Below are 17,876 nucleotides of genomic sequence, written 5' to 3' on the forward strand. Positions count from 1 at the left end.
TTCCAAACTTGCCTCTCTCCCTCGCCAGATTCCTTTTCTTCCCTCTATTTTGCTTCTTTCTCTTTTGCCACTTGTGACAGGCATGCATCAGGTTTCGTGACGTTGGCAAAGCAGCTGCACCGCCTAAATTCTTCACCGCCGGTCCGCTCACGTGGCAACCCTTCAATCTCGTGTCATCAGTTTGCACCGGGCGGAACATGTCGAATTGGAAATCAACCTGCTACGAGACTTTGTCTGACCATCTCGACATAGTGAACACAAAAGACCAAGTCGCACACATCTCAGTCGTGCCCTGTCATCTTCAGCCACACTTCGGAACAATACAAGGGCGAGTCATGGTGTAAGTCGCACAAAGCTGCCGGCTCACGTGCAGCCGCTCAATCGAGCAGCGTTCCGTTCCGAAAAAGGAATAACAATTTCAAGATGCCAGCTGCCCCTCTTGTCTGCCTCAAACTCGAGATTTTGAAGAAGCCTGCTGGTCCTTGCCCCAGGATACGAAGGAACGGACTCAGTTGGAGCCGTCAATATCAACTCGAACCTAGGGGGTACCCTGTCTACTTTCGGGTTGTGGTTCAGCCGCCATCAAGCCACTCTCACCAGCCCACCTGAGGTCTTTCGGGTACTGCCGTTAGCTCGCCGCCCGCGTGCAGACCTCACCTTCTTCGTCTTGCAAAAAACAGACGACTGGCCCGCCAGCTCAATGACTGAGTTCCGCGCTTGAAACCTAGCCGTACTCACTTCGTGAAACCAAGGCAACGCGCGGCACGATCGGTGAACTACTGAGTCCCCGCAGAACCACGGGAACCAGCCCAAAAGTATGTAATGGCACGTGGTGCAAGAAACACCACACACAGCTTCGCCTTGTGCTATGCATACAATCTCTCTGCTACTCATTGTAATTGTGCACGACTCCTCCAACCCCCTCGAAATGCAGTGCCACTAAAGGCGGTCGTTACTCAAAATAGGTATGATGACGGAAGGGTCGATATTAACATCATCTCAGCCAACCCCGGCTTTTGCCGTCTTCCCCAAGGAATATTCCACCAAACATGGAAGCTGCCAGTTCGCGAACCAAAAGAAATGTCACCAACCAATTATCCGCAACGATGGGGGAGATCACATCCCCAGTGAGTCCTGAGCTAGTATTGGCTCATTTCGCGATTCCGGTGGCCTCCATTCGCGATGCAACTCCAGCGTAGCAACCCACGTGTGACCTGCGTCGGACATCGGCTTACTCCAGGCGTGGGTCAGCCACAAGATTGCGACTTGCCGTCATTGCCATGCTGGAGACTTGGCTCAGGTAGTGGTCTATCTCACGCCAGATTTGGTTGTCCTTCAAACTAACGGATTCAAATCATATTGGTCGTTCATCATCTGCTTCCTCGACCCAGGAATTGCCCGATGATGCTTCTGGCAGGCGTTGTCAGCAGGTCGCAATCTTGAGCATCGTTCCAAAAACGAGCTAATCCATGGCAATCCGCTGTTAATAATCCGTCTAGACGGTCGGGCGGAGAACGAACGCAATCGGGACGTGGAAGCAGTTGTACTCATGCCTAATTTCCTGTGTTCCGTTTGTTAATCCCCTCTGCCTCCATCTAACACATCGATACCTCAGTCTAGTTCGCCGAGAAGACTCCTCTTATGAAGGCAAGCGGGGGCTGGAAAGTGTTGGACCTGGTCCCTGTGCTCTGTGTTCTCGTCGATCAAAAGATAGCGGATCACAATGGCTTAGATCTTTGTATTACACCGGCTGTTTTCAAGTGCTACCAGTTTGGCAAGAGAACCAACAGCATTTCACGAACGTTCTGTTGACTCTGCGACTTTGGCAGCTTCCAGCCACCAACGAGACGTAGACGAGGAGGTGCATATTTGCAAACAAATGCAACTCTCAGCTCTGCAAACATTGTGAACAACATGGATCTTGTGTAGAAGGGGCATAGTGTTGTTCTCCATGGATCACGCTGCACCTCTCGAAGGAATGATGTATGCATGGTGTATTAATGTTCCATGGTATGGAATTGCAGAATCAACTCAGGGTCTTCCGAGGACGTATAAAAAATCCTCCGAGTCCAGCATGCTAGTCATATCTCATCTTTCTTCTGCCAAGTTTTGTCTTCGAATCCAATGGATGAACCGTTAGTGACCACACTCGCCTTACATAAGCCTGCAGACGGGTTTGGGCCAATCGTCAATCAAACTACAACTTCAACCTACTCTGTATGTTAACAAGGCAAGTCTTCCATCTTTTAGGAGCGGTGTGTGGGCTTTCTATAGAATCTTGTTGCATAACGAGGACGAGTGAACCGTGTTAGAAGCGGCTACACTACCGAGTAACGGTTCATCCGCAACAGATGCGAGGCAAACAGACAACCTCTTTTAACATGGTTCGAGAGAGAGGGCAGTAAACCTAGCATTCTTTCTATAGCCCTCAATAAGTACCGAAACCAGGGTACAACCATTCTCAAGATTAAGTTTCAGTGTCGGAGGAAGTTTGACTGCCAGACGCTCGTTCGAAAGGTTGGCCAGTCACTCGCCTAGAAACGAGGCGACTGGGTCATAGTACTCATACACCTTGTTCTCCTTTTCGCCACCCGTAACTGAAGGCGCTTTGTATGTCGAAATCCCCGTCTCACGGTCGTATGATGCGTAGCTACAAGCCAACCTCTTGCCACCACCTTGGGGCAGGTCCACCACAAACTGAGGCGTCACGAAGCCGGCAATCGAACCCCTGATCCTTGATTCTAGGTCGAGAATCGTTTGCAGAGGTGTTCTCAAGTGCTCTACTTTCTTTACCATGTCACACTGATAGACGTAGTACTGTTTCCACTTAGCAAAAAACTCGGAAGCTTTGGATGGTTGTTGGTCCATACTGGAACAATGTTGTTGTTGGCCAACCTGCGAATCAAAGTCGACATGGTTTCAACGTCGTCGTTGATGCCCCGAAGCAGGACTGTCTGGTTCCGCACTACAACCCCTGCTTCGTTGAGCTTCTGACTGGCTTCTTCGGTAATCCATGATATCTCATTGGGATGGTTGAAGTGGGTGTGGAGCGCCACGCCCTTGCGTGCCTTCTTGGCTTTATCGGAGACGGCGACGAGTGCGTCGACCCAAGGATCGTTTGGGTCGAGTATCCGAGTCGGACACACAGCAAGGCCTTTGGAAGCGAACCTGAACCGACGAATGTTGGGCATAGATATCAGTCTGTCGCCAATCAACTTGATTTGGTGAGGAGCCAAATAGTATGAGTCCCCTCCAGATACCACAATGTCCTCCAATTCTGGAGTATTTTCAATGTAATTAAAAACTCTCTCCCATCGAGCAAGTATAGGTTTGTACGAGTCCTTATCCACGGTTTCTGTGTTAGCTCCCACGGCATATGAGCGAGTGCAGAACATGCAGTATGTTGGGCAGACGGAAACAGCTTCAGAGACGTTATTAGTCAACGTGGCGAGGCTGGGATTCGGCTACTGTCTGGGCTTACGAAGAAACAAAGCCTTATCCCGGTACCGGTGAACAAGCCCAGGAACAGGTGAGTCGGCCCGTTCATGCAACGAATCGAGCGTCAGTCTGGGGTGATCGGGCAACATTGATGACCTAGTTGGTAAGAACTGGCGAAAGATGGGGTCATTTCGGGGGTTGTCCCAGTTGATTCGACTGAGAATGTACGGCCTATAACAACCTAATGAGCAAGACCCGAGCAACTCGTGAACAATATACCCACGTCAAGCGAATGGACATGGTCGCTTCCTTGATTCCGGCGAATATGTCATCGATTAACTTTTCGCGAGGCTCCATTTGATGACTGGAGCCTCGAACAGGAACATTCTCGGGTAAGGTTGCGTTGAGGAACCCCCGGAGCTCTGGGAGTCTCTCAACCATGTTCCTACTCTGGTGAAAGGGTGTTAGTGCACAAGCATAAATTTTGAGAAAGGTACAGCCCATACGCTCCAACGGTAATCAAGGAAGTCGTCCTTGGATACGTCTTGCCACCATGGTATGTTGCGCCAAAACTCATCAAATTCAACCGAGGGTGCTCTGAGTATGGGTTTGTCATTTTCTAGAGGGAATGGACGCTCGACGATCCTCTCAGCAAGCACAGCCTGAGCTCCCTGCATGAGAGGTAGGGTGGTCGCTCTACGGATCTCATGGCTACGAAACGCCGAGATATGACGAGCGGCAAAATGGGCCGACAGACTTGGGGGCAGCATTTCAACGTCCGTCTACGCTCCTGGTACTGTAAGATTCTATCATGACTGGGTTAACGGCCCAGGATACTTGTGGCAGCGCTCGGCTGTGTCCATCGGGAATCGTGTTTACAGTGAATGCTGCGTGATAGCCAAGGGAAGGGTGTAAGGTACCTTTGATGTAGCTTTGTCGTGAGGGCAACGGCCACTGAATCTCAAAGAATACTCGCTGCAGTCTTTATTCGAAAGACGAACGCAGAAATGGTGGTGGGTGCACAAGATAAGACAAGGAGAGAAAAATAGTCTTATGCAAAACGAACTGCAAAAAGTAAAGTCGGCGGAAGCATTGCTGTATTTCATATCCAGCAGGCGCGTATAGACAAAATGACGACGTCTTCGAGGACACTAGATAAGATCTTTCCAAGTCCAGGCATAACCATCGAGGGAGAGTCTCCATCGGTAGGAAAAACAAACCTGAAAGATCTACCTCGAGCAAACAGCAAGTTCCACGGAGAGCGCTGCTTCGTCGGGCTTGACTTCACCAAGTTAATGTAAAACCCCGGCCCGACCCCCCCCCCCCCCCCCCCCCCCCCCCCCTCTCATGGCTGGCCTCACTCTCCGTTGTACATCGGCAATATGGGGGTTACGGTACCCGACATACTGGCTTTGCTCGTTTCACCTTGAAGTACTTTGGTTGGTCAAATCAACCGGCACCTTCTCCTACAGCTTCAACCAATAGTCGCTTCCCAAGCTAGTCATATGTCTTTTGGAAGACGGATCGAGCCGGTCAGCGGCAATCCCTTGACAATCCTCATGTGGTATGGAACGCGATGGCCTCACAACGCTGCCACAGCTCACGCAGGTTCCAGGCCGATGAATCACGCCCTCAATGGCAGTTTTCGTGGGGGTTCCGGATCGAGAGGCTTTTGCATACATCCTCGCACAGTAAACAGGCCCTCATCTTCGACCGCTAGCACCCTACTAGTTAGTAGTCTGAGTACGGACATATTGCTTTTTCAAGACAGCTTGTATGGCGAGCTTTGAATGACCAACGAACAGTCCGTTGACTACCCGCCAACCATACAACTAGATCCGGCTGACCCGCTACTACTCCACATGGAGTTCTAGGCATCACAACAACCAACAGACCACAGCCAACAACTCGAAGCCCAAGTCAAGTCACCACAATGTCAATTCCGTCCTTGGTAGAAGCGGGATCTTGACTACGATGCCTTAAAAACCCCTGGTGACCTTAGATCGGACGCTAGACCCATTATATGATACCTCCTAAATACCACGGAGAATGCCTTTGACTTGGGGAAAGGGCGCTTTAAAGACAACTGCTGGTTGGACGTCACAATTGTCATGCCTGCATTGGCGACCGATCTGGAGCTTGGGTTTGCCGAGGGTACTTGGGAGACCCGCTCTGGAGCCAAAACGGACTTTTGAAGGTCTGCTAACTCAACTTTCATACGGAACAAGAGCTTACAAGCAAACGGCCAGGTTCTCAAAGACGAAGACGGTAGGACCTAAAGAAGCTAGCATTTCTTGCGCATCTTGTGGTGATTGCCAAAAGTCGAAGTACACCTCCTTGCTTCTTTCGACGTGCTGCAAGACTTGCTAAGCATCCCATAACCTTGGTCATGCGTGTGATCTCATACGGACAGCTCACTCAGCAAACGGCATCAGTGTCTCAGTGGAAGGAGTTTCCCACCATGGGTGTCCCGAAACTTTACCCTTCTGAGGTACGCGAAGCGCCAGATGCCTCCAATGGAAGTGGCACAGAGTACGTTGTTGGGCCTCTCAGCTCTCATTCTTTCTTCTTGTGATGAATTTAACTAATACCTATTCATGTAGGTTGCCGTCGCTGCGATCCACTACTCACTTCGGTTCTCCTAGCCCAACCGGCCCACTGTTGCCCCAGACTCAGCCTCTGCCACGACACCGCCCCTTTGAGGATCGAGTTCTGGTTCTTTCTAATGAGCCCGTAGATCATGACTGGAGAGCGTGGTAAGTGGTCGTCGGTTCCACGGCAGTCATGATTCCCACGTTCGTGTTGATGAGTACTGTTGGCATATTCCAGGTTTACTGGAAAGAAAACCATCAGAAGCATAGTCCAATGCAGACATTTCATGGATTATATCCGGTTTTGGATTCCTCGCAGTTCTTCTCGGCGGCCCTTTTGGTATGCTGTTCGACAACCGGCTCTCAGTGGCTAACGATGCCTGTCACTATTGATTACTGCGCTTCTTTCATCGGTGTTGCCTTCAGTAGTCGGTACTGGCAATTCATGGTCTGTTTTGTACTGCCGGAATTGGTGCCGGTAGGTTCAGGCACCTAGTTCCGAAACAATTGACAGATTCCCTTGACCATGTGCATGTAGCGGCCTTGGAAAGCAGTGTCGTAGCCGTCATCAATCATTGGTTGACAAGAAAACGGGATTAGCTATGGGCTATGCACAATGGGTGGGGGACTTGGTGGCGTGATCCTTTCGGTCATACTTCGATTCACCACCAAAACCCTGAACTGGATGACTGCTAGCCTCGTTCATCTTGCCCTTATTTGTACCTTCATTTCCCTCGGATGCATCTTGATGAAGCCCAGAGTAGTCAGAAGCCGCAAAGGAAAGTAGTGAGACCTGACATGCTTCAGGCGGTGGAAGTCTCTTCTCTTCACCTTGAGTGTATGTGGTATGAATCGTGCAGCAACCCTAATGAAAGCTAGCCTAGGCTTTTGAATGATCCTTTTCGTGGCCTGGGGATTACTTCCTACTTATTCTAGAATTGTCAAGCTGGGTGACGTGTTATACTTGACCATCGTTCTCAGTGTGTAAGTCCTCTAATCATCAAAAATCGAGGGTTTCACTTAGTGAGCACAGAAGTGGCAAGGGGTCTTCTCTAGGCAGAATTGTTCCCGCATATCTTACTGACAAATTTGATTCCTTCAACGTGATCATCCTCATGACGATATTCACAGAAACGGTAATGCTCTTCCCGTGGCTCCCATTTGGAGGTACTTCGGCACCAGCATTGCATGCTGTTGATTCTTGCCTTGGGTTTCGCACGGGAAGTTTCGTCTCTACGACTGCCACATGCCTTGGGCGCCTTTGGGAACATCAAGAAAGCGGAACGCACATCGGCTGCTGCTACGCTGTTGTTAGCCTTGCTACGTTGGCAGGCAACCCGGCTAGTCAGGCAGTGTTTGGAGACGGGACGAGCGGCCGTACTAGGTTAACGGTAGCTTTTCTGGCAATAGTACTCGCAGTAGCATTAGTCAGTTGTTGTTTTGAAAGATGGATGTGCACGAAATGCAAATGGAAGTGTTTGGTGAGAGTGTGAGCCGAGCGGTGTCGAAAGTCAATTGCCTGATCTGGGAACGGACGTTCTTTTCTTATTTAAAATCGGGGACCGCAAGGATCATAATGGACCAGTGATAGCTGATGGCTTGGCATACCGGCATGAGGGCAAATCCGGTGAGGTGCCGGTTCGACATGGTTGGTCGCCGTCGTTCTGAACTATCATTCCCAACAAGCACATCATGCAACCCGTCGTAAATGGCCTGCAAGATCCAGTCAACGTTCTCAGAAAATGACAGCCTAAAGGGCAATATTGTACAATAACAAAAGGCTTACAGACCTGTTCAAACTAATGACATCTTGTACACCGCGAATTGGGCAGGTTTCCTCCCTAGTCGCCAGCAAGCAATTCTTTAGCTCCAAGTATATCAACGCTTCTATGACACATTGAATGGAGCTTTGTGGCCAAGTACTTACATCGTGTGATAAGACGGTCAGCCCTTGCTTGGCGGCCACCCCTGTATGCTATCGGACCACCAGACAACTCCACAATGCGGACCTACAGGATGGAGGACGTATCACATGGACTGCAGATCTCTGGGCAGAAAATCTAGGGATGCAAGTTATTAGACATCCATGAATTCGACCTTAGGGGGGATGTTACGGGAATGTTTTCCGAGTGCTCTGATGGCCTGTCAAGGCGGACGTGGCAAGGGCCGACTAATTTGGTTAGAGGGCCGGGCCGAAGGCCGGGTTTAAGCCCGGGCTATCTAGTCTTGGCTGTTCAACCGTTCGTCTACCCGTCTTGCTTTGTAAGTATGTTAATGTTGTCCGCGTGTGGGTCGATGGCGATGATGAATATTTGAAGCAAGGAAAGGGTTGCTCATTGAGAGGGACGAGCGACCTCTGTTAAGACAAGCCAAGTTCGTAAAACGTGTATATGGTGCACCTGAGGTTCTCCTCGGAGCTGACTACAAACTAGAAAGCGTTGCAAAAGTTGGTCGAAACGGGCTGGAGGATCCATAAATTCAAACAAGTAAATAGGCTGCGTAGCCAGACCTGCGCCAGTCAAGACAGCTCAGCAAACGGTACCACAACCAAGGGAGGAGGTTGAGGCTGTTTGTGACTTTCGAACATCTTTGACCAGAACTCAAAGGCCACATCAATCTATCGAGAGCTCCAACTGCCGTTCTTATTATCGGAATAACATTCCCAGTTGACTCGAAAGAGAAGAAGAAAGGTTACTATGCACAGGGCATGAGTATCCAGGGGGTAATGGCAGACTAGGAAGCGAACCCAATCACCAGCAGACGGAGATTTCCGTCCAACCTGAGTGATTCCGCTCGCGGAAATCCTGAAAGTGTTCGACGAAGTGAAATGCCACTCTTGTACCGTTGCGCATGTCGGGTATCGTGCTAAAAGAAAGGTGGTTGTCAATAAAGCGTTCCCGTTCGAGCGCTTAACCCATGCCGCGGCACTGCGACCAACATGGCATGCCTTGGCGAGACCATGTTATGGCTACAGAGGGGTCCGAAATGAGACAGTTGTCTTGGAAAAGGAATCAGCTGCCCACATCTTCTCAGGACACATCTATTCGCTGGCTGCGTAAGGTACTTCGGGTAAGGTCAAAAGCCCGGAGAAACCTGTTCGATCTGCAGCCGCTCGGCTCGAGGTTTGTAAGGAGTGGCCGCGGAAAAGGTAACTCGATCAATTGTCTGAGTCATTTCTGGCGATTTTGACAGCGGGAGACTGTGAAAGGGAGGATGATTCTGAGCTTGACGTATGGGACGAGATGTCGGGAGGGAGGCTGTGATCGAGACCAAGCTCCCGAGACGCGACCTCCTCGGCTTGGAGAAACTAGCCATACCGCTACATCTAAAACATTGATTCTATAAGCGATGTACAATACCAGGATCCAAATTGATGTCATATGAAAATCTCGACAGGGGCCGCGTTTGGAGGAGAGGGGCGTGATCGACACTCTTATGCTGTACACAACCCACCCCGTGGTTTAGATTAGCGAAAAACTCTATTCATCCGCTGGCTTTCAGATTTATACAACGGTTTGCTATTTTTCATTTTCTAGCATCGGATTTGGTCTACTGGGTGACGAAAATGGGACTCGTTTTGTCATGTTGAATGATGTTGGCTGAGCCTAGACCCAAGGCTGAAAATTTGTGTGACCGCTTACAAGTGGACTTTTGTTGCTTGTCTTTTTTACTAAGTTGAGGTAACCCCCTGTCCGGAGTTGAGATTCATAGGGAGACAGTCAAACACTCTAAATGAATACTGTCCAAGTGTTTGTTTGCCACATGCTATTCGTACGAATAATTTAATGAATAATTTGACGAGGATTCTCGGCTTAGGAATAGCCAGTCTGTTGATGTTACCGAGCACCCAGGGCACGGAGGTACCTAGATCTTTCGGTATCGAATAAACGGCATTTGGGTTCAGACCTACTAGTCTGTCTTTAGCAGGTGATTATAACAGATCAGATATGTCCGGTTTATTTCCTTTGGGTCTGGCTAGTGGGCTTGTCTCGGTGGCCATGATATTGTCAGTAACACTGCAGACCCTGGGCAGATGTTTGTCTACTGATACTAGGGCGATGGCATGCAGTGTATCGGTACAAGTTCTGCCAGCTACCCATTCGCAAGCCCCCTGTTCATGGTCTACGTGCCGAGATCTCATCTCGTCAAAGATTGCCAGGTTGATGTATGAAGTGAATACCCATGGTCTCGGAAGGAGTGAAGGTGGTGGAGGATGGAGGTTACGTGTTGCTAAGAAGCACTCACTTGTCTTTTACAGTGAAACACAGCTGGGGGAAATGGCTTGTGTTTCTCAGAGGGCTCCGCAGTTTTGGTTTCTTTTTGTAAGCCGACTCCATGTTGCGTGAATCACATCGCTTTCGCAATCGGAAACTTATTCCCGGGTATTGAAAGGCCAAGAATAGACGGGCAGACGTTATTCCTCTGTTTAATTGGGCTGGCTTTGCCGGAGTTTCCGGACTATCAGTGAATCTACATAGCCCTACGGGTAGTAAAGCCCATGCCAACATGTAACTTTCGTTGACCGCTTTTGAATACTGTTGCTTCTCACTCATGTTTTGTTGCTCTGTAGCCCAAGGCCAGGAACGACATGGAAGCTGTGTGACTGCACCCATGGTGATCAAAGATGTTCTTCATTCGCGAGAGTAGGAGAAGAAAGGGGGTATAAGGCCCCGAAAAGGGGCTGGGTTAGTAGCATGTCGGATGCCTCGATTTCGTCTATACTGCGAGATAGTATCCTATATTCATGTTCCTGCAAACAGGACCACCTTCGTGTTCGTCAGGCGGCATCAAGAGCCAATTTACATCTGATGACCAAAGTTTCTGCCAGTGGTGATCACGAGACCCCAAAGATGGAATTCAACGACCTGTGCTGCTGGAATAGGCTACAACAACATCCGGCATTGATGTGATGATTTATCCCGCATGGAATGGTCTGTTCTTAGTAGAACTAGACGCAAAGGATTTGCTGTGTTCCAAACAAGTACGCACTTCGCAGCTCGACGCACAGAACCATGCATAGACTGATTGATATGGGCTGGAGAAACGGGATCAGGGACGACTGAATCCTGAGGATTTCTGATCAACAGGTCGCTCGCGGCCATTTCTTGTGTCTGCATTGGGAGATCAAGCCACCCACCCACACAGGCTTGTGCGTGCTCTGGCCAAACACATATATGTATGCCCAGTGCATGTACGCAGCTTCGCAACAGAGAACTATTGGGCTCAGACCCTGAGCATTCTCAACCCAGAGATCTCGCAGCGTTTCCTGGTTCCTTTGTGCAGATAACGTTGGGAAGTGGTATCTGTATACAATGCCATTTATACGTACAAAAGTCTAACCCCCCCTTTTCAGGACACGAGTCTCGAGCGGGCTGGCTCTTTGTCGCCCGGCCTGTCTCTTTCAACAACTTTCAACAACCTACTATACTATACATGCTCTCCGTAAGCAGCAACATTCTACAGGAGCAGATCATGCCTTGACGTCGCCATCGCTCTCGTGAGGCGGCGCATCCTTGACAAGGTCGTCCCTCTTCTTCTCCAGGCCATCCTCCCTCGCCGCCTCCTTCTTCCCCGTCGCGAGCTCGATGCCCACCAAGCCCGCCAGCATACCGAACAGATGGGACGTCAGGTCGATGGTCTGCCTGCCCCTCCGGAAGAACGCGTAGACGTGGAAGCCAAGGATCATGGCGATGAACCCCAGGCCCTGCGGGCCGTTCATCGGATCCGGCGGGAGGCCGAGCACCTTGAACGAGTCGAAGCGGTGCATCCAGAAGTACGCCGTCGCGACGCCGAACACGGCGCCCGACGCGCCCACGGTCGAAACGGTCAGCAGGCCCCGCAGCGTGAACACAGTCAGGCTGCCGAGCAAGCCGACGGCGCCGGAGGCGAGGTAGATGGCCAGGAAGTTGGCGCGGCCGACCTCGTCGTGCAGCGCGGTGCCCATGAACCACAGCCCGACCATGTTGGTCGCCAGGTGGCCCAGCGAAGAGTGCGAGAAGTTGGCCGTGATCATCGACACGGCGCGCGGCATGCCGTGCACCAGCACAAAGTACTTGTTCAGGAACCGCCACAGCGGCGGCACGCGCCACGCGAGGGAGACGAGCACGTTCAGGCCGATCAACGCGCCGACGGTCGCGGTCGAAGCGGAGACCTCGGGGTACAGCCGGTCGGCGTCACGGGGCGGGGTGTAGACCGCAGCGAAGGCCGAGAGCAGGCCGACCAGCAACAGGACGACTGCCACGGACGGGAGTAGGCGCTCAGCGAGGGTCAGCGGCGGCGGGGCCTCGAGGTCGGAGCTCGCCTCCTCGGTCCACTTTTGCATGCGCGGGCTCATGGGCGGGCGCTTAATGTCGAGGGTCGCGAGGGTGCCCGGGTTCTCGAGGTCCTTCTGCCTAGCCTCCTCGGCGAGACGCTTCTCTTTCTCAGCGGCTTTGGCCTGGTTCTTGGCGCGGATGGCGTCGAGGGCGCTGTAGCCGTATACCGGATCCGCTTTGTAGGCTCCCTTGGGGCTCTCGGCGGCGGTTTCGGCGGCGGTGTCCTTGTCCTTGAGAGACGGCGTCTTTGCGCCCGAAGAATCCTCGTCGACGCTCTCGGAGAGCTCCTTCTCCAACGCGGCGAGCTCGTCCTCGGCGCGCAGACCGGCGTTGAGGACTTCGTCGACAGGGACGATCTTGCGGAGGTATCTGAGGGCGGCGTCGCGCTGTTGGGCCGTGAACGCAGCGGTGTTTACGCTAAAGGCCGGGTCGTCGAGGGATCCCGCGACGCGGCGGCCGTGCATGATGCGCAGCAGGCGATTCGCGGCGGCGGGCTTGAGGGAGGGGCCGAAGACGGCCTTGGTCTCGGCGGGGGTGAGGTCGGTGGCCCGGAAACGCAGGCCAATCTTGTCCTTGTAGTCCAGCGGGAGGTCGACGTAGTCTCGGAGGATGGGCTCGTTCTTGGGCGGCGGTGAGGAGGACGCCCATCTTCGTGCTGGGAGGTTAGATGTCGCGGCAAGGCCCGGGGAGGGCCATTGGGTTTGGCGGAGTGTCGACCATGCCGAGTGTGGTCTGCTAGAGACGGGTCTGCGGAGGGTTGTGCATGTTGAAAGGAGCCGGGAGGCGGCCGGGGAGGCGCTGCAGCTGGTGCTCGCGGCGTGGCGGCAGGCGACGCGCAGACCGAGGTGGAGGAGGGATCGCGAGGGGACGAGGCCGAGTGAGGTGTTCATGGCTCCTGGAGCCGGGGACCGGGTCGTCGCAGCGCACTGAGAGCTACACACTCACCAATGCGCCGGCTCCGGTCGAGAAAAATGTTTTCCTTCGTAGGAGGAAGGCGGTCTACCTTGGACTGGTGGTAGTGTTGTCCCTCAGGGCACGTTCCGTTGTCGTCGTCGTTGTCGCGATGGCTCGATGCTGAAGGTGTCATGGATCCGTAAATTCTTTGGTTTAACTCGACTGGGCCGTTAGGGGACGCGGAATCAGGACCGCGGCGGACGGTGGCGGTCGGTTCCGCAACACACCCGGGTGTGACTTGATCCCGCCCGCCTGTCATCAGCTAAGGCACGTAATCGATAAGCAGAGCTCGACTGGCGGTGCTCGGCCCAGGGGTGCGTTGGCCCCCTGGTCAAGGCTCCCCCACCGCCGGAACCTTCCACTGTACTTCCACCCCGCGCTTCAGGTTTAGAGAGCTGGCAGAAAAGCTACGGTGACGTTGCTGAGCATCTACCTAGAGCCGCTCGCTCTCCCTCTTCCTACTTGTCCCATGCAGGCAGCTTCAAACTCTTTGCGCGACTGCACCAAGGCACCGTCATCGTCGTCATACGCCCGTTTGTCCATACGTCGCGCGCGCGCCCCTGTTTCTCACTCGTTTCGTTTCCCAAGGCTACACCACTACAAGTAACATTCGCAGACCGGTTTCTTCCATCCCCAACCGCCCACCCGCAAAGCAACTCTACCCATCTCATCGCACAAAGACAAACGCTAAACCGACAAGCTTCTCAAACGCAAAAATGTCGGCAGACACCGGCCCCATATCCCCCGCCCGCTTCGCCGAAGCAGTGCGTGAGCTCTCCCTCCCGACGCTGCACCTCAAGGCGCTCGAGATCCGCAACTCGATCCTGCACCTGCAGTACTCCAACGCCCAGCTGAAGCCCTACGCCGAAGGCGCCGCGACAACGCTCGATGCCGCCGATGCCTCTATTGGCAGACCCGACCCCGACTGCGTCGAGGCCATCCGCGAGAACGACGTCGTCATCGCCCGCATGGAGGAGCGCGTGCAGATCATTCGCGAAGAGGTTGAGGGCCGTGGACACTCATGGAACGAGTTCCGCAGCAAGGAGGAGGTCGAGTCGGAGCAGCACACTGGTGCTGGCACGAATGGGGTGAATGGCACGGCGGCTGTGCAGACGACGAATGGTCTTGGTGCCGCGAGGGCCGAAGAGGAGAGGATCGCGGGACAGAGCGCAGCGACGAACAACTCCAGCAACGCAACGGCAGCTTCACAACACCCAGCGTGGTTGGATGGCACATTCCAGACGGGCACGATACGCAACGGCGAGATCCAGCTGGATGCCACACCGGCTCAACCTACCCCGCAAGCAAACGGCACGGGCGGCCGCCTGTCCGACGATGAGCTTCGCCGGGCCATGGAGGACCGGATGAGAGGTCTCGGCGATGACAACGATGAGGACGGCGGAATGCACTTGTAAGTGCGATGGACGGGTTCGTCATGGGTGTTTCACGATCAACGAGGCGTTGATTATGGGTGTGGGGGATATCAAAAAGTAGAAAGAGAAAGTTTTCGGGAAGTAATACCCTCATATTCCTACTGTTGCTTGCTAGCCATGCCATGACAAAAAGAAGAAAGGTAAAAGCTTCGTCGCAATTCTGCGCGCGGCCAAGTGTAAATGGTAGAAACGAAGAATGAAAGAAAGGGCCAGAAACTGTTGCCCTTGTTGAAACGTCAAAACAGGACCAAAGAACCTTTTAGATACCCAAATTCCGTATGCTCTCTGCTTTTGCACACATCTCTAACGCCGATGCCGATCCTGTTTCCCAGTAATGCAGATGCTCTAACCCTGAACGCTATGCCTCCCCAGGAGTAATAATGCAGTGGATGGACCCGAGGAAAGGGGCCAGAGACAAGATGAAAACAAAGTCTGGTCGACGCTGCGACCCAGTCTTGAAGGCTTTAATCGACATCATGACACTGTCGTGGTAGTGGTGACAGTGGTGTGTGTGTTTTCGTCAGCTTTGCCGGTGATGATGGGATTGGCTGACGCTTTGGGTGTAATATCAGAGTTGTCTTTCAATGCAGTGTCGGGTTTGGTGCCGTTTGGCCGCGCCTTCAACGCCTGCCTGGTGGTGGAGCGAGAGCTGGTTATCGTCTCTAGTCTAGGCCGCTTCTGAGGGCTTGACTTTCCAAGCGAGTCCCAGGTGCGGTGTTGAACGGAGTCATCCTCGTCCGAAGAAGTCTCCTCGGGGGTCATGGGAACGCGCCGAGCACGGGCGATCCGCCGCCTTTCCACCAACTCACCATCTGAAGATACTTCAGAATCCAACGAGAGACTTCGGCTGCGGTTGGACATGCCCCTGCTCGAAACCGTGGTCCTCCGGGAGCGTCCGCCGATAAGCGAGTCGATCAATTCCGACTCCGAAGGCGTTTCTTCCAGGCGGGGCTTCTCCCCTTGTCGCAGCTTCTTCTTAAGGGCCTTTTCGCGGACTAATCTGTCCAAAGGTGGCTCTTCGGATGCCATCGTTCTCCTGCTCCCAACAGTGCTGGTGCTCCCGGTTCTTGCGACAGGAACACGGCCCTCCATAAGCTTGGCTGGTGGAGGCGGCTGCAACATCCACTTGAGGGCGTCCGGGCGAGAGGGCTTGCTCCCCACGATTGGCGGGTGGTATTCGTTGACGGGTGGGTTTCTCGGCGTACGGTAGAAGTTGTCGCGGTCCTCGTCCGTGATGGGCTTCTCGAGTCCCAACTTCTCCTCAACGTAGCGCCCCGCCGTGTTTCCAGCCTTGGCAATGTTGTCCATAAGCTTGTGGCCCATCCCGGTTAGGTTATGCCCCCAAAGCTCCTCATCCTCTCGCTGGTACAAGGACCTATTCCACGCGTCGCCAGACAGCTTCCGGGCTGTGTCGCCGCTGGTTGTCGGTGTTGCGGGGCTAGTGCTCTCGGCAACGGTGCTGGCGCATCCAAAACTCGCGGCTGTACTCGTCCTGCCAGCACTCGCCAGTCCTCTCTGACTTGCGTTTTTGCTTCCCGACTTCTTGGGCAGGTGGGGGCCGGCAGCCATCTCCTCGGCCCAGAAGGGGTTGGTATGGAAGGGGTCCGGATGGCGGTACAATCCTGGCTGTTCCATTTCGATCTTCCTCTTGACCTCCCTGTCTTCCTTGGCCTTCTTCTTCGCCTTCCGGAACGCCTTCATCTCGTTACATGGTGTACATGCGAGGTAGTAGAATATGGCCGACTGAATGGCGACTGGTAATGACATGTTTGCGGAGTGGCCGTAACCCCGGCGCGGGGAGAAGGTCTATAACGTAGTCGGCGCCTGGAGGTCCACGTATACATTGAAGGCAGGACTCAAGTCGGAGGGTGCAAGGGGTGGTGGTGTTGTGGTTGTTGTTGGTGTTGGTTGTTGGACGGGGTAATATAGACGGGGGCCTCGCGATGGTGTCCAACAGTTCGCAGGGCCGATAAATGTCAATGTAGGAGAAGGACGGTGACAGGAACCACAAGGGGATATAGTTTGAGCAAGTAATGCGGAGGTTAAAAGGTAGCCTTGGATACGGTGGCCCGAGAACCTAAGATGAGATACTTAGGGAAGGGAAAAGACCGCGTGCCAGCGCCAGAGGGGAACTTTAAAGCGCCATTGAAGTGAACCACCGGTGCAGAGCCCAAGACACAGTTTCGATACAGAGGCGCAAATGCTTTAAAAGTGGTTTGGCCTGTGCGGCCCCCCCAAGGTACCGGGAGTATCGAGGTTTGGTGTTGGCGGACGGAAGAGGTTTCAAGGTTGAGTGACGGTGCTATTTTTCGAGGGGTGTGAGAACAGCACGGTACAACAATGCAGCAGCAGCAGCAGCAGTCCAATGCAGTCCTATCCAGGTCCAGTACTATGCAGTAGTCGAGCGTAGGGTAGGGTGAGAGAGATCGAGTGAGTTGGGACCGTAGCGCAATGGCAACGTTCGGGATGTCGGACGCAGGATGAATGGGCGGGCGCGGACGGACGGACGGGTGGTTTGGTTTGGTTTGGCTTGATTTGGTCTGGTAACTTGGAGGACCAGATAATGGTTGGTGATGATGACGGTGATGGGCCGGAGGCTTGCGTCGCGTGAGCAAATAGCCAGACGTTGGCGTCTGGGTACAACACTCGGATGTCTCTACCACATGGAAGGAAGGCGATGGATTCGTTGGCTGTATCGGCCAGGTCGGAGACGGGAAATTGGAATTGAGACACAGGAATGGGGCAGGAGGAGGGGACCAAAAGGAAGGGGGCCTGAAGTAAAAGAAAAAAAAGAAAAAAAGAGAGCGGGAGAATTGAAGACGGGAATGGACTGGAATAGCACGAGTCTACGTTTGAGAAAAAGGGAGGCGGAGGTTGCGCAATGAAAGTGCTGACCACCTTACCTCGGTGCTCTCTCTCCTCCTCTCTCGCTATCTCTCTCTTCCCAGGATCGCTCTCATCCATCAATCATTGGAACGAAACGAAGGGGAGGGGGCAGAGGGTGGAGGGGACCAGCAGAACGGAGACTTGCTGCAGAGAGGAGAGAGAGAGGCGTGGACGTGGGACGGACTGGGGGGGTAAAGCTGTGGGTTCTCGACGGCAACTACCAACCGGGGTGGACGATTCAGGGTGGGAGGGTCGACCGG

The 17,876-nt window shown here is 53.3% G+C and overlaps 4 protein-coding genes across 4 annotated transcripts; 1 reads left to right on the top strand and 3 right to left on the bottom strand.

Annotated features, from left to right (window-relative positions):
* Positions 1–2,526: 2,526 nt before the first annotated feature.
* ColSpa_02082 (L-lysine 2,3-aminomutase) lies at positions 2,527–3,738 on the bottom strand (the record flags this gene model as incomplete). The annotated part of the gene is made up of 4 exons (XM_049268294.1): positions 2,527–2,817; positions 2,871–3,421; positions 3,482–3,669; positions 3,722–3,738. The coding sequence occupies 4 exons, from the start codon at positions 3,736–3,738 to the stop codon at positions 2,527–2,529; spliced, it is 1,047 nt and encodes a 348-aa protein (XP_049124251.1).
* Positions 3,739–11,499: 7,761 nt separating this feature from the next.
* Positions 11,500–13,430, bottom strand: ColSpa_02083 (rhomboid protein 2; the record flags this gene model as incomplete). The annotated part of the gene is made up of 2 exons (XM_049268295.1): positions 11,500–13,238; positions 13,289–13,430. 2 exons carry the CDS (start codon positions 13,428–13,430, stop codon positions 11,500–11,502), a joined length of 1,881 nt encoding a protein of 626 aa, XP_049124252.1.
* Positions 13,431–14,013: 583 nt separating this feature from the next.
* Positions 14,014–14,712, top strand: ColSpa_02084 (translation machinery-associated protein 20; the record flags this gene model as incomplete). The annotated part of the gene is made up of 1 exon (XM_049268296.1): positions 14,014–14,712. The coding sequence occupies one exon, from the start codon at positions 14,014–14,016 to the stop codon at positions 14,710–14,712; it is 699 nt and encodes a 232-aa protein (XP_049124253.1).
* Positions 14,713–15,204: 492 nt separating this feature from the next.
* Positions 15,205–16,497, bottom strand: ColSpa_02085 (uncharacterized protein; the record flags this gene model as incomplete). The annotated part of the gene is made up of 1 exon (XM_049268297.1): positions 15,205–16,497. One exon carries the CDS (start codon positions 16,495–16,497, stop codon positions 15,205–15,207), a length of 1,293 nt encoding a protein of 430 aa, XP_049124254.1.
* Between the last annotated feature and the right edge of the window lie 1,379 nt (positions 16,498–17,876).

The sequence above is a fragment of the Colletotrichum spaethianum genome (assembly GCF_022836535.1).
Source record: "Colletotrichum spaethianum MAFF 239500 DNA, contig04, whole genome shotgun sequence".
NCBI lineage: Eukaryota > Fungi > Ascomycota > Sordariomycetes > Glomerellales > Glomerellaceae > Colletotrichum > Colletotrichum spaethianum.